Genomic DNA, 22,773 nt, shown 5'->3' on the forward strand with positions numbered 1-22,773 from the left:
AGGGAATGCACAGACAACATTTTGCCTTGTGTAACTGGGTCAGAATGTGATTGAGAAACAGGAAAGCAGTGAGAGAGAGCGGGCCTCACAGAATTGCCAGAGAGAGGAAGAGAACGTTCAATGTAGACATAGGTTCAGGAGAACATTGAACTTTTACTGCTGGCTCGATAGAGATGTTTGATAATTAATGATCAGGGTTGAGGCCAATGAGGATAAATACAGATCAAGGTCACTGAATACGGTTTCCAGCTCAGAGTTCAGTGTCCTTCCCTGTCAGTGAATGAAACAGTTTTGCAAGTCTAAAATGGACGTGAACCTGAGTTTGGGAACAGAATCGGCAGAAAGTTTTGGAAAATGTCAGCATGTCCAACAGGGTCTGTGGAAAGGGAAATTTTCAATATTCTGGGATCAATGACACTTTGTCAGGGTGGCACAGTGGGGCAGCTGGTAATGCTGTTGCCTCACAGCATCGGAGACATGGGTTCGATCCTGGCCTTGGGTGCTGCCTGTGTGGAGTTGGTATATTCTCCCTGTGACCATGTGTGTTTCCACCAGGTGCTCTTCCCACGCGATGTGCAGATTAGCCGGTTAATTGGCCTTTGTTAATTGCCCCAAGTATGGAGTAGATGATGGTCAGCATAGACAGTGGACTGAATGGCCTATTTCCATGCTGTAGCTATAAACTAGGTGGGATGGGCCCATCACCTTGCCATTAACAACATTACATAGACTAAATTCATTATTGATAAAAATAAAGGGAGAAAGTATTGGTATTGGAATTTACACACTATTGGTAGATAAAGTGGACTAATTGTTACAATGCACAGATGGGAATCATTGATAAACTCCATCACTCAATAATACCTTTTTCTTCTGAAACAATAGAATGCTGGTTACTCTGGGGCAGTGGTTCCCAACATTTTTTCATCCGTAACTGAAAACTGATTACGTATATGGACTGTGTCTAGTTTAGGGATGGTGGGCCAAAGGGCCAGTTTCCACAATGAGTCCACGCCAACCAGTGATCACCGGTATGCTAGTTCTATCCAACACACTAGGGACAATTTACAGAAGCCATTTAACCTACAAACCTGCACTACTTTGGAATGTGGGAGGAACCAAGAGAAGCCCACACAGTCACAGGGAGAACGTTTAAAAACTCTACAGACAGCACCCATAGTCAGGATCGAACCAGTCTCTGGCACTGAGGCAGCAATTCCACAGCTACACCATCTGTGGCCCATGTAACATAGTATGAATTGATAATTCTGTCAATGATTTGTTTTCAAAATATTTTATTTTGGCTTTGCAACTTATAAATGACAAAATTAAAGCATTTAATAAAAAACAAAATTAGAGCATGATATAATTTTTTGGACCCCCCTCAAGCTCCAATTTTAATCCTGAGTGGCCTAACTTGAGATTGTGAACCAGCGCTCTAGAGAGCACAGTAACACCCCACATCTCAGTTGCTGCACCTGATACACTGCAAGCAGGAGCTGATGCACCCACTGTGCACTGAAACAGGGTGAGGTGGGGGCAATCAAACTGCTGATGTCCTAAATGCACTTCAGTACAGTATGCCCTTTTAAAATTTGAGTTTTATTCGAAATAAACTGGTTTGTATTGATATAGATTATTGCACTTCATGGCTACATTTACAATACATTCTTCAGTTTGACACCATTTTAATCCATACAATAACTTTGCGTCAGTATAATTGTCAGAGTGCTTCCCAAAACAGAATTTTAGATCATAGTATTTCTGATTTAATTCCTCTGCTGTACCAGAGATCATCTCAGGCAGGTGGACTCATGTTCAAGTATTTCTGCATCTTCAAAGGAAGTGTGGCAATAGATCATTGTGCGGAATAGATAATACCATCACGAAGAAAGTGAAATGTGTTCCATTTAAAAACAAATCAGCTGAGTATTGTCAATGCCAGTCATGGAGTTACAGTCGGAAAAAAAGAACGAGACACTTCTAATTATATCTGTCAGTCTCCTACAAACATCAGTAATACTTTTTGAAAGAAATATTTCACTCTTTCTTGTAGCATACAGTGGCCCCCACCCAGTATTAATGCTAACCTCGCCCACCCATTGTAAAACAGATGAAAATAGCCAAACTTGGTTTTCCACCCTGACCACATTGGGTTTATTCCTCTGTGCTTAAAGGTGTACCCACCTCACCATTTCTGTTCTGGAGCTTTTAGAAATTTGCAGCACAGAACTTACAGTACTCATCTGAGACACTAGTCTAATTTTCCCGATCTGTCGCATCTCCCCTCCACTGCAAAAAAAAAGTTGGCATTTGTTTTATGCAAAACAAACAGTTGAAGTTGCTCCAGCACTTTGTTTTGCTCGAGATTCTGGTGTATTGTGCCTCCATTTCTTTTTCATATTGTTTCAAACATAAGTCAGTTCTGCTCATTAGAGCATTGCACCTGTAGAAAACGTCATCTAGAGGCAGCCAGTAATAGTGTTAAGAAACTTTCTTACTTCAAAGGACTGGTTTCCTCGAGTAGTCTGGATGGTGATGTTGCACAAGATTTCTGGTTGTAAGTATGCCTATACTGCACCATCCAATGTTAAATCAGATTTAATCAAAAATATTAGGAGTATGAACCAACCCACCTGTTGACATTGTTCTAAAAGATTAAATCAAATGTATATGCAGATTTAAGTGTTTATAAACACCAACCCAAATAATATTTGTATTCACATTTAACTGGCATGATGGAAAGTAACAACTATTTTTAAATGTTGGAGTTATCTGCCCACTAATGAAATATTTTTAAAGAATATGTTACAGCTGTTAGTTTAAAGTGTAGAAAATGAAGAGTTGCATCAAAATGATGCCAGGTTTTACTTGTTTTTTGGTAGTTGTCCCTCTGACCTGTGTAATCTGTTAAATAGTGATTTATAAACAAGGAACTGCAGATGTGGTTTACAAATAAAAGACAAAATACTGGAATAACTCAATGGGTCACGCAGCATCCCTGGAGAACAGTTTTCCGTTCAGGACTCTTCAGACCCCAAACCGAAATGTCCTATCCATGAGATGCTGCCTGACCTGCTAAGTTACTCCAGCACTTTGTGTCTTTTTCAGTAAACCAGCATTTGCAGTTCCTTGTGTCTATTTATTTAGCGGCTTTGCCATTGGATGAGCGATTTGAAAAAACCTGATTGACTTTTTTGGACAAATATGCAAATAATTGTATAATCAATCTTACAGACTTGATGAGATGAATGATCAGCCATTCCACTGAGCTGTGCCAGTAAATCCCAGACATTTGAGAAACAGGTCCATTGATATTTAAAGGAAACCCAAGAGCCTTCCATGTATTATTAACTACTGTTACAGTGTGGAGTTGCAAAATAAGCAATGGAACACCCAGGGACACAAATATTAAAGTTTCTGGATGGAAATCTGCTAAGAAGATTTCAGCATCTTGACAAATGCCACTTAAAAATTATTAGGAATATGCACCAGCCACATATTGCCATTGTTCTAAATAATTGCATAGATTTCTATGGTGGCTTAAACAATATTTATACTTTGCAAAGTACATGGTTAAAAGGAAACTCTTGGAACACTATGAGGCTCTTCAGCCTTGCCTGACCAGAGCTCTAACGAGCAAAATGGGTTTATTAAACACTCCTGGAGATCTCCCGATTACCAAATATTTTGAATCCCCAAATTTCCCTACTGACCTTTCTATCCTGGGCCTCCTATCAAAGTGAGGCCACACGTAAATTGGAGGACCAGCACTTCATGTTTTGCTTGGGCAGCTTACAACACAGCAGTATAAATATTGATTTCTCTAATTTCAAGTAACTCTTACATTCCTTCTCTCTCCCTGTCCCTCCCCCACTCTAGTCGTTCTGTTAGTTCCACTGTTTGCATCCATATATCCCTTTGTTATCACCTCTTCCACAGCCAACAATGGATCATTGTGGGCTCCACCTTTTGTTGGTTATCGGCACCAGCTCATCTGTTCTGAACCTTTTCATACCTCTAGTTTCCCTCTCCCCTGACTTTCAGTTTGAAGAAGGGTCTCGACCCGAAATGTCATCTACTCCTTTTCTCCAGAGATGCTGCCTGACCCGCTGAGTTACTCCAGCATTTTGTGTCTATCCTGGATATATAATGCTATGCTGTGGTGTCACTGGAATGTCAGTAAATGACATGCAGAAAATTCTGATGAACTCTGAAAGAGTCTTGAGAAGAATCTCGTTTTACCAAACGTATGAGTACTTTCAGCCAGATAAGTCGCTTAGCCCTGTCATGGTTGTTGGTAATAGAGCAAGAAACAGCACGCACATATTTAGTTCAACATTAAATCATATTGATTAATTGAGATCCTCTTTATAAAATATACTATCAATACAATAAATGTTATCTTCTGACAACAAGCACGATACACATTTTATTGCATTTTCACTGGAGAGCAATGGATATTGAAATTATTGCTCATCTTGTCATGGACAAAAAAGCTCCCCAATGAAGGGATAGAATTTAATTCTAATACAGATTCTTTAGTAATGTAAAGCTAAATATTTAGAATTAGCTTCATCTCATCAATTTAACCACATCATATATGAAACAAACACTTTGGTTCTTCACCAGTATCACTTCAACTTCAAGTACGTTGTGCTTTTTTCCCCTCACTAATTTAACAAATTAGTTCTGAGGCAGGACGTAGAACAGAGATGGGATTAATCTAATATTACTTTCAATAGAATAATTCAGTGATGAATATGGCATATTAACTGTTTTTTCCAAATATCATGGATTAAAGCACAGGTTCACTGTAGAGGTGGAAAGGATGACTACATAATTGGAGAAAAGAATACACCAGGAAAAGAAAAAAATCACCGATATGCAGCAAATCTAACATTCAAATATCAGACTGATATTGATCTCTTCCCTGCATCCGAGATGAATTATTGGATCAAATACTTCAAGTTGAAATACTTGGCATTTGGCTGCAGTTGAGTAACCAATGGAAGGAACCGATTATTTGGTTAAAATGCAAGTCAGAGACAGCTGCACAGATTAGAAATAAAAACAGAAAATGTTTGGGACCTTCAGCAGGTGAAGATCCGTGGGTGGAAAGAGAAGACGAGATTAATATTTTAAATCAGAGACTCCTCAACCTGATCTTTGTCCTGAAACGTTCACCATTTCATTCCACAGACGCCAGCTAGCCTGATGACTCTATTTCATATTTTGTGCATCTGCAGCTTTAAAAAAAATATTAATTTTCATCAGCAGATTAAACTAGACCTTGAGTTTGATGCGCATTTGGATCTCCAAGATTAAAGGAAATATTCTTAGGGTGAAGGGTTCGAGATTTGGAGATGTTAGCCATAACGCTTACTTCCAACACCAGCTGACAGGAACAAGTCTTGAATGACCAATGGCAGTGCAAGCTTTATGGAAAAGTGAACATCATAAGCAATAAATGCCAAACTCCATGGCAATGTCATACAAAAGATATTTTGTGGTCATACATTCAAAATAGTGAAAGTTTAACCTCGATTTGCCACAGCTGGAAAAGACTGGAAGTGGAGGTGAAAATGTGTGAGCATTTCAAGGATTAGATGGATGAAGATTTTCTTTGATTAGTAAATTAAATACGCAAGGGGCCTTTTGCATCTTATTCACCTTGAATAAATCACTTCTGTATGTTATGATTTAGAATTTACACATACATGTCTCCTATTTCCCCTCCATTCTTGTGCTTATGAAGGCACTATATAAAAATACTCTGAACAGCAACAGAAATGACATTCAAGTTAAATTGTTCCATTGGTCACAGGAGCAGTACTTTGATCCTAACGTACAACTGTTGTTGCATTCTGATATTTCCACATTTAGTGTTCATTTCTAAAGTGCTGTCACCAGGCTCGATAATATGAAGCAAAACACTCCAGACGTTTAAGCGACATATAGCGAAAGGGTAGGTGACACAGAGAGTGGTAAAAAAACAGACTGAATACTCATTCTCCACACAGAAAGGAAAACCCAACACTTTTGGGGGGAATATGCCTGAAAGTGTGAATTGATATTAATCGGAGATGCTGGAATGGATTGAAGTGGCTTTTCTTTACTTCTTTTACACTTGCTCAGACTCACTGGAAATTTGGTATTTGCTACATCAGTTTAACTGACTACTATTACTCTAGTAGTCCAGCTGATTACTACTGTATACCCTCAAATTGTATGAAGTTAAAGCACAAAATACCTCGACTTGCACACAGATCACTTTAAACGAGGATCATCTCTATGGCACAACTCCAAAAATACTAAATACTAACCCATTAAATATATTGAATTTTCTTTAAATCACAATCTTTGGCTGATAAATCTGAAATGCACTTCAAATGGGTCTGCTGCAGCATTTAAGTTTCAGGAAGCTAGCTGGTTGGGCTACTATAGAGTTATGCCTATATTTGGAGCAGCAATTGAAGAAAATGGGCTATGGAGAAATGTAACTAGAATATATTGGGAGAAAGTGCAGCAGTCCAACTACAGCGTAACAGAAAAAGATAAATTAAAATTTCTGGCTGCAGTGTGGATCACCATTTTGATTGGGGTTAGATGTTCAAAATGTTAAACTCAAGTCTGAAGTACAATGATCCACACAATATTAATCCAGCTTTTCCTGCTCGGCTCATCATCTGTTATCATATACACAAATTAAAATGCAAAACATTAAATAGAAGAGGGAAGGAGGGAGAATATCCTCTGGCTTTTATGTCAAAAATGTAAATTAGTCCCATCACCTTGAAACCAACTCTTAATTAGGTTTAAATAAAAAGTTCTGGGAAGAGGGGGAGGTTGGAAAGGAGGTTTTGTTAATGCAACCGTGAGTAGGAAAGAAAAACTTAAAAAATATACATCCCTGAGAGAAAACAATTGAGTAGATAGAGCTGATTGATGTATGTATGGCTTCCATCGTCGATGCCAAAACAGAGTATGCTTTAGCCTAAACTAGTTTCAAAAACCATGAGCTAGTTGCTGCCTGAACACTCAAAGCTTGCACAAACAACCTTTGGAGTCTTATTCCTCAACAAACAGAACAATGAGTAATACATTTACAAGATTTCTTCAACAATAATTTTTCACTAAACATTAAACGTCAAATGGAATAAATGTTCTGCTTAAATAGTGCACAAGCTGGTAGATGAAAATGTCTTGATACATCGAGATTTTGGAAGGCAACAGCATTTTCCAACATTGAATAAATCCTAAAAAAAACTTTTCTCCCTTCTAAATGTTTAGTAACAAGAGCAGCTGTACATGCTGTATTCTTTCATAAATCATAACTTCTGTCCCACCATTACCTATATAAAATAGGAGTGTTTTTACAATTTGAAGAGCATAAATAACTGATATTATAAGGATAACTGTCAAGACAGTAGCTTGTGTGGAAGGCATGATTGTATATATAATGTCAATCTAGAATAGCATCTGTCGGTTTCCATTTCACATCTTGTACAGGAACTGCATTTGTTACCCGCGCACTAAATCACGGGTGCCGACCTGTCATCTGTTACTGTTGGACGCAGTTTTACAGTTGCAAAAGGATTTCCTCCGCTGTAACAAAAAAGAAAGAATGAGTAGAAACAAGGAACTGCAGAGGGTGTTTTACAAAAAAAAAGACAGTGCTGGAGTAACCCAGCGAGTCAGGGAGCAAGAATGAGTGTTTCCACCATCACCATGGAAGACCGCAAATATTCACACAGTACCATCAGGTGAGGACAAATTAATTGTATTTGGCCCCAATATAAAATGACGCTATGTACCAAAAAAAGGATTTTGCAAATATTAGGTGTCTGGATTTCAGTGCTATTTTGTTATTTTTATGTCTACATTTTTTGGCAGCTATGTTCATGCAAGCAAAGGGAATTGCTCTGAAAGAGATATTCAGCAGAGAGTTTGCTCATATCATAGTGGATGCTTCTAGTTTTGTTTTATTCATATTTATGAGAAAATTCAAAGAGGTAGCAAAGCTTTTTCCAACTGTGTATGCTGTACGAAAACAAAGCTTAGCAGAAACTGTTTCAAAGCAGCAAACAATGTACACAGGGAAAAACCACACTGATAATATGGCCAACAAAGCACTCCAACAGCTCTACATTGTCCGAAGGTGGAGGAAATTAAGCATGAAGAAAGACACAAAGTGCTGGAGTAACTCAGCGGGCCAGGCAGCATCTCGGGAGAGAAAGGATGGGTGATGATCTGGGTCAGAACCCTTCCACACAAAGTAACCAGCACAGTGTGTCTATCTTCCGTAAAAAACAGCATCTGCAGTTCCTACACAGGAAATTCGGCATGTCCTTAATGATTCTTACCAACAGATGCACCACAGAAAACATCCCATCTGGATGCATCACAGCTTGATATGACAACTGCTCGATTCAAGAACACAAGAAACTGCAGAGAACAATGAAGGCTGCGGATCAGCCTCCACGGTATTCACTCTGTCGAAAATTGTCACTGTCTTTGGAAAACAGCTAACAAAATCAAGGACCAACCACTCCCACCCCAGCCATTCTCCCATCCCCTGCTGGGCAGAGGATGCAAAAGCTTGAAAGCACGTTCCACCAGAATGAAGACTTTCTGTCCTGCTGTTATTAGACTCTTGAACAGTCCTCTCAAACATCAAGAATTATTTATCTGCCAATCTACCTCGCTGCAGCCCTTGCACTTTTTCTTATCTGCACCCTCTCTGTAGTTGTAACACCACATACTACATCATATTTTTTCTTTTGCATTACCTTGATGTATGTATGTACTGGTGTGTGGCATTATCTGCCTAAATATAACGCAAAACAAAGTTTGTCCACTGTATCTTGGTACATGTGACAATAGTAACAAACCAAATAGCACTCGAATTATGGCTTGTAGATGGTGGAAGAAGTTTGAAGTGCTGAGGGGTAAATCAGTCACTGCAGGACAACCCACCTCTGACTTGCTTTTGCAGCTAGTTTTTGTATGGCTGCTCCAGGTGCACTTTTGGCTCCAAGAGGTTGATGGTAAGGGATTGATAATGGTAAATATGTTGAATGTCAATGTCAAGTGAAGTATTAGGTTCTCTCTAATGGGAAAGTTCCTTTGTTTCATGACGTAGTAGTACAAAATGTTACCCATCATTCATCGGGTCATGCCTAAATAAGGAGGCAGTATACAACAAGATCCCCTCAGGCTGCCTCACAAACTGTGGAGCTGTAAATACCATCCCACATCGAACCTATTAATAGGGAAGAAGTCATTGGTGAAGCAGTGTGGATTTGTTACACTGAGAATGGTGGCAGCATGTGGTGCACCAGTAGAGCTGCTGCCTTGCAGTAACAGAGACCCGGGTTCAATCCTAACAATGGGTGCTGTCTATACAGAGTTTGTACGTTCTCCCTGTGATCGCGTGGGTTTTCTCCGGGTGCTCCAGTTACCTTCCACACTCCAAAGACGTAGAACCTTGTAGGATAATTGGCTTTGGTAAAATTGTCCCGAGTGTGTAAGATAGTGCTAGTGTACGGGGTGATTGGTGGTCAGTACTGACATGGTGGGCTGAAGGGCCTGTTTCCATACTGTATCTCTGAAGTAAAGTCTAAAGTCAGTGTTGGTTTGTTATATTGAGAGGTCCTGTAGCAAAAAAGAATAAAGCTATTTAAAAATACTTCTGTTATTTCCATGGGGGTGTGCCCACTCTGTTTTCTTCCTGTTCAGTTGCAGTGCCCTCCATAATGTTTGGGACAAAGACCCATCATTTATTTATTTGCCTCTGTACTCCATAATTTGAGATTTGTAATAGAAAAAAATCACATGTGATTGTGCACATTGTCAGACTTTAATAAAGGCCATTTTTACACATTTTGGTTTCACCATGTAGAAATTACAGCAGTGTTTATATATAGTCCCCCCATTTCAGGGCACCATAATGTTTGGGACACAGCAATATCATGCAAATGAAAGAAGTCATGTTTAGTATTTTGTTGCATACCCTTTGCATGCAATGACTGCTTGAAGTCTGCGATTCATGGACATCACCAGTTGCTGGGTGTTTTCTCTGGTGATGCTCTGCCAGGCCAGATGTATTGCAGCCATCTTTAATGTATGCTTGTTTTGGGGGCATACCTTTCGGTTTTCTCTTCAGCATATAAAAAGCATGCTCAATTGGGTTCAGACTGGGTGATTGACTTGGCCACTCAAGAATTGACCATTTTTTAGCTTTGATAAACTCCTTATTGCTTTAGCAGTTTGTTTGGAATCATTGTTTTGCTGTAGAATGAACCGCCGGCCAATGAGTTTTGAGGCATTTGTTTGAACTTGAGCAGATAGGATGTCAGAATTCATTATGCTACTACCATCAGCAGTTGTATCATCAATGAAGCTAAGTGAGTCAGTACCTTCAGCAGCCATACATGCCCAGGCCATAGGTGGTATGCTTTGGATCTTGGGCAGTTCCTTCTCTCCTCCATACTTTGCTCTTGCCATCACTCTAATATAAGTTAATCTTCATCTCATCTGTCCACAGGACCTTTTTCTAGAATTGTGGTTGCTCTTTTAAGTACGTCTTGGCAAACTGTAACCTGGCCATCCTATTTTTGCAGCTAACCAGTGGCAGTCTCTGTATTTCTGTTCATGAAATCTTCTGCGGACAGTGGTCATTGACAAATCCACACCTGAAGAGTGTTTCTGATCTGTCGGACAGGTGTTTGGGGATTTTTCTTTATTATAGAGAGAGATATTCTGTCACCAGCTGTGGAGGTCTTCCTTGGCCTGCCTGTCCCTTTGCGATTAGTAAGCTCACCAGTGCTCTCTTCTTAATGATGTTCCAAACAGTTGATTTTGGTAAGCCTGTTTGGCTGATGTCTCTAACAGTTTTATTCTTGTTTCTCAGTCTCATAATGGCTTCGTTGACTTTCATTGGCACAACTTTGGTCCTCATGTTGATAAACGGCAATAAAAGTTTCCAAAGGTGATGGAAAGACTAGGTGCTGAGAGCTCTCTTATACCTGCATTAAGGAGGCAATTACACACACCTGAGCAATTGCAAACACCTGTGAAGCCATGTGTCCCAAATATTGTGGTGCCCTGAAATGGGGGAACTATGTATAAACACTGCTGTAATTTCTACATGGTGAAACCAAAATGTATAAAAATACCCTTTAATAAAATTTGACAATGTTCACTTTAACCACGTGATTTAAAAAAAAATTACAAATCTCAAATTGTGGAGTACAGAGGCAAATAAATAAATGATGGGTCTTTGTCCCAAACATTATGGAGGGCACTGTATGCTGTGAATCAGGAGATGCTCGTGGCTTGATTAGTTTTGTTGAAAGCAATGTTGGCACTGCATGGTTGGCACTGCATGACAGGTTAGTCAGAGCAAATCAAAATACACTTTCAACACCCAGCAGGTCAGGCAGCATGCAGAGAAAGAGAAATAGAACATTTCAAGTTGAATATCACTCAAAAGAACTAGAAAAGAGTAAAAGTTAGTTTTAAATTGCAGAGAAGGTGGGGGGAGGACAAAGGATTGGGGTGGATAGGTCAAAGGGACCATTTAACAAGGGGGATGTGGGCCAAATGCAGGCAAATGGGACTAGCTTGTATGAGGTATCTTGGTTGGCATTGACAAGTTGGGCTAAAAGGACTGTTTCCGTGCTGTATGATTCTGTCTCTATCTTGTTAGGTTTGGCTTTGGCTAGGGTTGGTTTGGAGAGTGCAGGAACTAATGTCCTGACAAGGCAGAAAGAAGTGTGGGAACCGATGCCTTAAGATAGAATGGAGCACAGTAAACATCACCTGGTGAGCCAGATGCCAATCGATGGTCAGATATTTTTAATGCACTGCACAAATAATCACTCATTTCATATTTGTTTTCTCCAAAGAAGGGACACAGTGAAAATTAAATGCTGCTGATTCAGTCTGCAACAACAATCCCAAGCTTTTTGGTGCCTGTCGCTAACTCTCCATCCCATTCCCACTCTGACCCACACCTTTGACCTACTACGCTGTTGTAACAAGGCCCAAAGCAAGCTTGAGGACAGAACCTCATCTTCTGCTTGGGCACCTACCAGTCATAATACCAAATTCACCATTTCATCCAACATTCTCTCTGCAACGTAAAAGGTCTTTTGATCTGAAACTTTAATTTAAGATGTTATTTTGAATCTTTGACTCTAATGCTTCCTGACTTGCCGTGATTTTCATAATATGCTATTGTTGAGCACACGCTACTGGGAAGATTATAAAGTTGTAGCAATATCTCTTACCTGAGGAAAGGTGGCTTCATAGTGCCATTCACTTCTGAACTCTGAAAGAAGGAAATGTAAATTTCATAAAGCAGAGGTAATAAAATAATACATGAAAAAAATCTAAGCTTAACTACATTAAATTTACCATTCAGAGTTTTCTGATCGTAATGCATTGTAGACATTGTACTGTGTTCTTCCAGTAGAATAAACCTCAAAGTATATGTCGGCCATTCAGTACCAAGGTGAGAATACTTTCTGACTCCAGTGAGTTAATGGATTCAGAGTATATGCAAGACAAGGACTGACTTAAAAAAACACATTAACCAGAAAAGGGCTGAATAGTCTAATTTCTGTTCCTAACTCAAATACATGGACTATGATCCCATCAGGCAGCCTTTGCTAAATTCCAACAAATGGTAAAATTATAGATCTTTCCATAAATTTACATCCAGTTAAAACCAGATTCACCTTAATTATAATTTGACGATCTTTGCCAGTGGTGGGAAACTCTGATCTTAACCTACAGATAACTTTGATTTAACAATGGTTAATCAACAGGAACCCCTCATATGTCAGGCATTTAGATGAAAATACATTGACCCGAAACATCAACTCTTGTTTCTCTCTTATTAAGAGCTGACAGACTTGCTGACTGTAGCAGTTTCCATTTTTATTTCACATGTTCAGCATCTGCAGTTTTTGCTTTTCTAATCTAACAGTGATAAGTAAAGTCAGATATAATTGAGGACATACAATAAATTTCTGTTACTCGTCCAGGTTTTCTCATCCTTACTTTTCAAAAGTAGTATAAAACACTGCCACAATGGATCCGCAATACATATTCTGAAGCTGACAGTTCGGTTGGTGGTGATGGATGGGGGTGATTTACAGATTGGTAAATATTAGAATTTGGCATTTCTGGGTTAGAACTTTTTCTCCATGACTCAACCCCAGTGATTACCAGTATTTAAAAAAAAAAAAGAATATTTTAAAAATGAGCAAAATTAACAAATGTTCAAATTTAAAAACTGTTTTATTTTATTTGGACACCACATTTATTGGTGAAAGGGGGATCAAGTTCCATCCTGTCGCTTAACAGAGGCTTAATGGTCCTTTCTTGCAATACAAACCACAATCACACGATGGCAGTATTTAGTCAGAAAATTGGCACAGAGATCAGCTGTTCCCAATAAACCGATCTTTAAACTTTATTTTAGAGATACAGCACAGAAACAGGCCCTTTGACCGACTGAGTCCGCACCGACCAGCAATCACCCCGTACACTAATACTAACCCACACAAACTAGTGACTATTTTACAACTTGCCAAAGCCAATTAACCTACAAATCTGTATGTCTTTGGAGTGTGGGAGGAAACTGGAGTACCTGGAGAAAACTCATGCGGTCACAGGAAGAACGTACAAACTCCATACAGACAGCACCCGTAGTCAGGTTCGAATCCAAGACTCTGGCACTGTCAGACCTCAACTCTACAGCTGCGCCACTGTGCCACCCAATTCCTTAACGTACAGGTATGTAGGTTAATTGGCTGGGTAAATGTAAAAATTGTCCCTAGTGGGTGTAGGATAGTGTTAATGTGCGGGGATCACTGGGCGGCACGGACTTGGAGGGCCGAAAAGGCCTGTTTCCGGCTGTATATATATGATATGATATGATGAACTATGAAATCTGATCATCTTCTTCTTCTGATGAAGGGTCTCGACCCGAAATGTCACCTATTCCTTTTCTCCACAGATGCTGCCTGACCCGCTGAGTCACTCCAGCATTTTGCGTCTAGCTTCCTTAACAATGAAATGTGGATACAAGGAACTGCAATGCTGGTTTACAAAAACATTGTCCTTAACTATGAAAACATTTTAAAAAATGGTAGCATACTCTAAGTTCCACCTTTCCACACCAATGTTAAAAAAAAGCAAGTGCAGAAAAAAAGAAAATTAAAATTCTGGAAAGAAAAACACCAACACGAGGGCAAAAACTAACAGGCAATACATCTAAATTTAAAAAAAAAGAAGAAGTTTACCCCGAACAAAAACGGAAAAAGGATCTAGTTGTTATGGTCCACATTGACACTAACAACACAGGCAGAACTGGGAAGGATATTTTGCAGAGGGATTATGAGTTGCTTGGGGCAAAATTGAAAAGCAGCACCATGAAGGTCATTCCATCGCCACGTGCAAATTGGCTGAGGGTAAATAAGATTGCAGAAGTAAAGTTATGGCTCAAAGGTTGGTGTGAGAGAAGTGATTTCTGGCTCATGAGGTACTGAGGGAGGATGAATAGAGCTGCTCTGCTGGGAGTAATGTTATGGGAAATCACAAAACCAAGATCATAGACATAACTTTAAATTAACTGGGGAGAACGATTCAAGTAATGGGAAGTTTATGGAATTAAGTCTAATTAAGTTATGAAGAGGCGAGTTAAAATCAAAGAGTGACAGGAAGGGGCAGAAAGTATGCAACAGAAATTATATCCAAATAACTTTAAATTGTTAAAGTCAAAGCTCAAGGTTCTTTATCTGAATACACTCAGCATTTGTAACAAGACAAATGAATTAACAGCACTAACAGAGATAAGTATAGGAGTTGCAACGTCACGTTAGAGTTGTTCAAGCCTTTGGTAGGAGCAAATTTGAAGTCCTATGTACACTCCTGGTCATCCTGCTACAGGAAGAATGTCATTAACTGGAAATGGTGCAAAAGAAAGACTTGATGTTACCAAAGTTTTAAGGTTTGAGTTACAAGGATAGGCAGGGACTTAGACTTTTTTCCTCAAGAACGTCAGAGGCTGAGGGGTGACCTTATAGATGTATACAAAATCACGAGGGACATAAATAAGGTGAATAACAGTCCTTTACCCAGAGTAGGCGAGTCTAAAATCAGAGGGCATAGGTTTAAGGTGAGAGGGGAAAGGTTTAAAAGGAATCTGAGAGGCAACTGTTTCCACACAGGGGATGGTACGCTTCTGGAACGAGCTGCCAGAGAAAGTGGTAGAAGCGGGTACAATTACAACATTTAAAAGATACTTGAACAGGTATATGGATAGGAAAGGTTTAGGGATATGGGCCAGTTCAGGGAAGTGGGACTAGCTTAGTCAGGCAACTTGTTCGGCATGGACGAGTTGGGCTGAAGGGCTTGTTCCATGCTGTACATGCATTTTACATCTCTACATATTAGATTGCTATTACAGGAATATAGTTGTGGGGTGACCAGAACTGGGAGCTCAATATTGCAAGTTTTTCAATGTTCCAATAAGGAACAACAAAAAGGTGGGTGGCATTGTTAACCAAGGAAGGTATTAGTGTAGAAGTGAGTCATGATATAGATGCAGTGGATTGTCATGTGGAATCAGAGGAGTGGAAATAAGGGATAGCAGGTAAAGGAAGACTGGTGGGAGTGGTCTTTTGCCCCCCAAGGTGTTGCCTCATAATAGGCAGAAGTATAAATGGCATGTTAGAATGGAACAGCAATTAACACAAGCAATTTTAATCTGCATATTAATTGGATTTATCAAACAATCAATTGCACCAGGTCTGTTTTTAGAGCTATATCTTATACTCTGGAACAGGCTATTTTAGAGTTTGTCATGTGCAATGAGGTAGGATTAATGAGAGAGTTTGTAGTAATGTTCCTATGGGAGAAGTGATCATATGAGAGAAATAAATATATAGTACGAGGGTAAATACCTTGGGTCCAACTCCAGTGTCCTCAACATAAAGCTAATTACAAAGGTATGAAGGAAGAGTTATCTAAAATGCACGGGGGGTGAAAGGCGAAGGTCAGAAGGTGAGCAGCGGCAGACAGTTCATAATGCTCACCGGCAATTTATCCAAACCAGAAAGAGGGATTCAATTGAAAAGATGACAAAAGAAAATACTAAATAAAAAATTAAAGCAAACAATAATAAAAGTTAGTGATGGACTGGGAATATTTCAGGAAAAGCTGTTAACATGGAGGACAAAATGATTGAGTGTAAATTGACTTATGATATCAAAACAAGCAGCAAGACCTTATACAGATAGATAAAGATGAAGAGAATGGTTTAGATAAGTGTGGAATTCCTTAAGGGTGCGACTGGGGAATTGATAGCAGGAGCAAAGACTTGGCAGATAACATGTGGAGGAGTGCTGAGGAGATTCATCAGAATGATACCTGGGATGAAGCTTTTCTGCAACAAGGAGAGTGTAGAAAGGTTGAGAATGTTTTCTGTGCAATGGAGGGGATAATGGGACATCTGATTGAGGTACACATATGGTGGAAAGTGAAACACTTGACTCTTTACCAGAGGGAGATTGAAACTTGGAACTTTTTGCCCAAGGAGATGGAAGTTCTCTCAACATTTAACAATATTTAGATGAGGGTGTGAAAGAAAATGGCATAGAACGCCAAGGGCCGAAAGGTAGCGTTTAGTACATGGGGATTTGTAGGGTCTGCTTTTGTCCTTTAAGACTTCGTGTCAGTATATGGCCGACACGATGACCTTTCGGCAGAACTGGTCAGCTGAGACAGGAAAGATTGTTTGCCTGAAATTGCTGAATTCATTGTTGAGAGCTGAGGGCTGTAGAGTAACCTGATGGAACAAAATACTTTTCCTCATGCTTTTGTTGTGCTTTGTTTGACCAATGCAAGAGACAGAATGCAGGTTCTGTAGAACTAGGAGGGAGAATTAAAGTAACATGGAAACCAGTGTTAATGGGTGATCGATGGTCAGCATGGACGTGATGGGCCAAAGGACCTGTTTCCATGCTGTATCTCTAAATTCTCTAACAGGGAACTGGAAGTTCAAGGTCACCCCTGAAGACAAAATTCAAGCGTTCTTCAAAGCAGTTAACTGATCTGTGTTTGCTTTCTCCGCTGTGGAGGAGAACAGCATACAGAGCACAGTAAATTGTATGTTATGTGCAAATGAATTGCTGATTAATTGGGAAAATGTCCAAGTTTTGGAACAGTGGGAAGGTGTTGCATCTCCTACGATTGCATGGGAAGGGGAGTGACTGTTCAAGGAGATAACAGAATGAACCAAGGAGTTAAGGGAAATAACCCTTCAGAATATTGAAAGGGTTGGGGAGAGAAGGAGTGCCGACTGCCAGCTTCCTGTTGAAAGTGGTGGCAATAACAGGGTATGATCCATAGTCTGTGGGGCTGGTGAGGTGGAAGATGAGGATGGAGAGAACTCCTGTTTTGCAGGTATGTGTCGGTAGAGAAATCCACTTCTTGGGGGATCTGGGTACAGCAGGGATTGCACAAGGAATATACCATAGGAGATGATCTGGTGTTAGTGGTTGGGTGAAAGACAGCAATTTACAGTGAATCGAAGAAAATCCCTACAACAATGCTTTTAATAAAGTAGAATTCCTAGATTGGAGAGCCAGCACAAAAAAAAAAGGGAACAATATTTACATCGTCAAAAAATATCCCCACTCACAATAGCTTCCATCTTGTAAGCTAGGGGCACAAAATAAACCAGTGTTTTTGTTCTTGATTATTATTGAGTATTGGTATTGGATGAAATGACCGTATGTTTAAATAACCTATCTACAAGCTTGCAAACTAAACATAGTTAACTAAAGGAAATCTGAGAAGGTGAGAAGTGTACTTATAAAAACATACACCAATGAGTGACCTCCAGAAAGAGCAGGAATTTTTAAAACATATTAATTTGATATAGAAGTGTGGCAACTGGCAAAAATATAATTGTTTTCAGTATATTATTCTTTAAATTAAAATCTTACAAAATGGAATCAATATATTTTTGGAAGGAGCGCAAGGTCAAACTTTGTACAAATTTGGTGTAAGATAGGCAGTGCGTCCCCCCCCCCCCAATAACTCTCATAAAACGCCACGATAGTGCAGCAAATTATTTCAGATGATAAAAAAAGCAGAATTTAATGCTTGGGGACATGAGCAACTGAGTATCTTGCCTTCCTATTCCATGCCTTCACACATTAAACATTAACTAGTAGCCTTATAATATTGAAGAAATTGGTTCTCATTTCAGACAGAATCACTCGTACATGTCACATGAATCTTATGTAGGGCTGCAAGCAAGCTGCTGTGCCAAGCGCTTCTTTCAATTGCAATAAATCCTTCATAGATTTATAAAACAATTACAGGCAAAGGACATGCTGATCCAAATATCAAGACTCCAAGTTCCCAGCCTAATTTATCACCATCACTTAATGCACAAGTTACAGTTTTTACCCATTGGCTTTTAACACCTTTTCAATCATTGATTTTTTTTTGCATTAACTTCCTAGCGTTTATATTATTAATTATGAATGCATCTCAAAACAATGCAAGGGAGTACCCAGTTCCAAAGATAGCTCACAGTTGTGCACTAAAGCTTCGAAAAGCATTAAAATATGTAAATTTTAATTTAGCTAAAGCAGTATGCTCAAGGCAACTACTCTTGGGGATCCTACTATTTATGGCAATGTTATCAGAAGGCATTTCTAGGTCATACACAGCACAATCTAATTCTATATACCTTTCCTCATACTTCTCAGCTCAAGCCTCAAAGAAACACCTTCTAGACCAGTGAAAAATCATGAATTTTGTACACTAGTCATCCTTGGGCTTAATAGATGGACAAATCTCGTCAACTACATCCCAAATCAACTAATCCCAAAGACTAGTTATTCACCACGCCACACTCTACATCACATGCAAAAACAACTTAAATGGCTTAGTAAACATGAATTAACATAGGGTGAGTGGTGCAAATCAATTGAGATTTAATGCAGAAGTGTATGTTGGCAATATTTTCTGAATTACATATATTTAAAACATAGAAAAGATTTCTCCAACTCCACGTTCCCCACTGGTCCTAAACTGAAAAATCATACAGATATTTAAAATATTACTTGATAAATTCATTTCCAAAGCTGGTCATTTTCTCCTGTCAAAATTCACATCACTTTAAACACTTTTGCTTTTATCAGCATTTAGGAACTGTTCCTTACAATCAATACACCCATTCTTCATTTGACCCTTTAAATAGCTACGTCTAATATGAACGTATCATTTCAAATTAAAGTCTGCATCTTGTTAATGGGAAAAAATGTAAACTATTTTGTTTATAAATATGCAAGATTATATGACCATGGATCAACTGGGAAAGTGATCCAAGGAACGACAGATGGAACTTAATTCTGACAAGTGTGAAATGTTGCATTTTGGGAAGTTAAAGCAGGGCATGATTTGTACAGTAAATAGCAAGGCATTGGAGAGCGTGATTTAGAACAGAGAGACCAAAGGGTGCAAGTACATAGATCCCTGAAAATAGCAACACAGGTAGATAGGGTGGGGAAAGTGGTGCATGGCACACTTTCTTTCACCGGTCAGGGCATTGTCCGCTTTATCCTGCAACTACACTGTGGAGGGCTCGATTGTAAGCATGTACAGTCTTTTCGCTGACTGGATAGCATGCAACAAAAAACTTTTCACAGTACCTCTTTACAGGTGACAATAAACTAAAACTAAACTAACCATTGAGTACAAGGAAAGCACAAGAGATTACACTGGAATCTGTAGCAAAAAAAAAAGAGCAGCTGAAGGAACTCAGTGGATCAGGCAGCCTCCATAGAGGGAAATGGCCTGTTGACATTTTGGGTTGACACCCTTAATCTAAATTGCCAGACTGAGATGATGTTTTACTTTTATTAATTTGATATCATATACCAGATTTCCAACCTTTAGTTTGAAAATAGCATAGATAACAATCACGTTGCTTTGAATTATGAACAGTCATGGTATAATTTTTTTTTTAAAGAACTCAAATGTTCCTATTTTCACATTAATTTTTAGAACAAATTGCATGCAGTAAAGCAGCATTGTCCAGGAACAGGTCTGCAACCTTCTGGGCAAGTGCATGGTGCATGCTGATCCGAAGTAGCAAAACAAAACCAATCCTTTCAAGTGTAGGACTCGATCAGATAAGAACTCATCATATTAATTCATGAGAATTAATAGAGAATTATTTTGCTTTAATGAAATCAATGCTAAGCAAAGTCATTCACCATTGATTCTCATAAATTAATATGACTGGATTCTCATGTGATTAAGTCTTGGAAGTAAAAAGATTATTTTTTCTGCCTCCTCCATGCCAGCAAGAATGCCAGTTCAATGCGTTGGTCTCAGATTACAACTACTCACTGGATGTACAGGGAAGAGAATAACAAAGGCGATAAACTGATTAAAATACATCATCACTGACATTACTGAACAGGGTCCAGGCTTGATGGGCTGAGTGGCCTACTTTTGCTTTAATTTTCTTATATTCTAGATCTGCATTCAACACTAGAGAGCATGTACATCAGTATTACTCCAGTGGAAATCCTCTCTAACTCTTGACTTTTGCAATTGTAAGCTAACTTTGACCAGAGTATCAGTTCCATACTCCGCCTGGATGGCCCAACACACCACACAAGGGTATATTACACAGAACCCAAACATCACAGTTTTCACAATCTGTTCACTCCAATTATTCCTTGAATTTGTTTTATATTTTTTGCCACGGCCATCATTTCAAATGAAGGTGCATTGAATTTTTTTTGCAGAGCATGGCAAATCTCCAGAATTCTCTATTCCAGAGGGTTGTGGAGATTAGTTCATTATGAAAGTAAAGGTAGGTAAGTTTGTGAAAGATCAGGGAACTGAGGGCTATGGAGAATTGGCACAGAAGACAAGCCGAGGCCTGCATGATCATATTGAAGGTGCATGGTTGCTTAACCCCACTCTATGTTCTTATGTTCTTTGATTAACCCTGTCATGGCTCAATATATTTGTTACATCCTCTGATTTTTGTTTGATATTTTGATTTTGGCAGATTCTTCTTCCTGAAGAAACCATTTAGTATTAATTTCTCTAGCCAATTAACTATTTTTTGATATTCCTTCTCTTTAAAGGAATGGCACATTTGTATTCTAGCCAGGTTCATTTTGAAAATGTTACACCAGAAATCTGTACATCCTTTTGTACAAGTATAACAGGTAGTAAAAAAACAACCCATGGAGAGAGAAAAGTAATTCTTCATAATTCATGCCTGGTTAGAACACAACATTCTTTGTACTTGGCCATGCGTTGAAGTTCCCAACGTTGATTTTATCTTTGTTTACACTTGGATAACTGAGAACTAGCTGTTGTGTGAATCCTTTCTCTAACATATAAACTATGCATTTAACTCCAACCTTGGTTCATAGGCAAAAATTCAACCAAGAGAGGGAAGAAGAGGGAGTGACCGGCGTGAGACTGGTCCTCGATTATGCTGGTGGCCTTGCCAAGACAGCAAGAAGTATACATTGACTCCATCTACATTTCTCTCTGTCTCGGCATGGCAGGCAGCATAATCAAGGACTAGTCTCACCCCGGGCACTCCCCTCCCCCATCATGCAAGACGTACAGAAGTTTGAAAACACATACCTCCAGATTCAGGGACAGTTTCTCTCCAGCTGTTATCAGGCAACTGAACCTTCCTCTCATCAGCTAAAGTGCAGTCCTAACCTACTTCATTAGAGACCTATGAACTATCTTTAATTAGACTTTATCTTGCACTAAATGTTGTACCCTTTATCTGTACACTGTGGACTGCTTGATAGTAATCATGTCGCCTTATCTTTGCAAAGATAGCACACCACAAAACATTTTCACTGTACCTCTGTACACGTGACAATAATAAACCAAACTACTAAATTAAACTAATAGCTGTACACAATATTTAAGACGCTATTTTACCAGGATCTAATATAATGTATAATCCTTGAAAAATGATTGGACTTTCTAATTCATTGTTATATCTGTATGCTAACTTCTAGCAGTTCATGTAAGAGACACCCAGCTCCAAAGATTTAAGTCAATAATCCTTATACATCTATATGTTGATTTTCATATCTCGTAATGAGAAGTATATTAGAGTGAAATTCTGATCAACGGAATGTGACCCAAACTCATGAGACTTGGTGAGAGCTCATTCATTGAGTAAAAACACAAGAAACTATCTCCCTGTACCTTTAGCAGCAAGACTGGTTATCTAGTTTTGCTATTGCTTAATTAACATATGACACATACCTGCATGTAAGAAATAATAATGCTCCTAGAACTAGAAAAAAGAACACCCTGGATAAATGATTGACATTTAAATAATGTGGTACTACTGGCCTCTAATGGGTACTTACCAAGTCCGAGTTGTCTGGTTGAGATAGAATTCCTCGGTTTGGAGCACTGCTGTAAGAGTGGAATGTCATTTCCTTGTTGTGATGTCTCAGTGGCATTGATTCATAATCTGGTGGAGGTAGGGCAACATTTGACCTCTCTGCAAGATTAAGGATGCTAATACTCCGTGCAGAAGCTGTGCTAAACCAAAGACAATAAAAGAAAATTACAAGGTGCTTTTTTCCATTAACACAGATACGTAATACAAAAAACATTTTGTCTAGTAAACCTTGGTTAGTTTTTACTTTATTACTGCTGTAATGGTCCAGC

The 22,773-nt window shown here is 39.0% G+C and overlaps 1 protein-coding gene across 2 annotated transcripts in view; it reads right to left on the reverse strand.

Moving 5' to 3' along the window:
* Positions 1-3,888: 3,888 nt before the first annotated feature.
* baiap2l1a (BAR/IMD domain containing adaptor protein 2 like 1a) overlaps positions 3,889-22,773 on the reverse strand; it is a 98,226-nt gene continuing 79,341 nt past the window's right edge. For both annotated transcript variants that reach the window (XM_078418084.1, XM_078418083.1), the window contains 3 exons: positions 22,467-22,644; positions 12,297-12,337; positions 3,889-7,608 (listed from right to left, as the gene is read on the reverse strand). In XM_078418084.1, coding sequence (XP_078274210.1) covers positions 7,536-7,608; positions 12,297-12,337; positions 22,467-22,644 — 292 coding nt within the window. In that variant the 3' untranslated portion in view covers positions 3,889-7,535. The remainder of the gene's footprint in view (positions 7,609-12,296; positions 12,338-22,466; positions 22,645-22,773) is intronic.

Source organism: Rhinoraja longicauda, chromosome 21 (assembly GCF_053455715.1).
Source record: "Rhinoraja longicauda isolate Sanriku21f chromosome 21, sRhiLon1.1, whole genome shotgun sequence".
NCBI classification, from domain to species: Eukaryota; Metazoa; Chordata; class Chondrichthyes; order Rajiformes; family Arhynchobatidae; genus Rhinoraja; species Rhinoraja longicauda.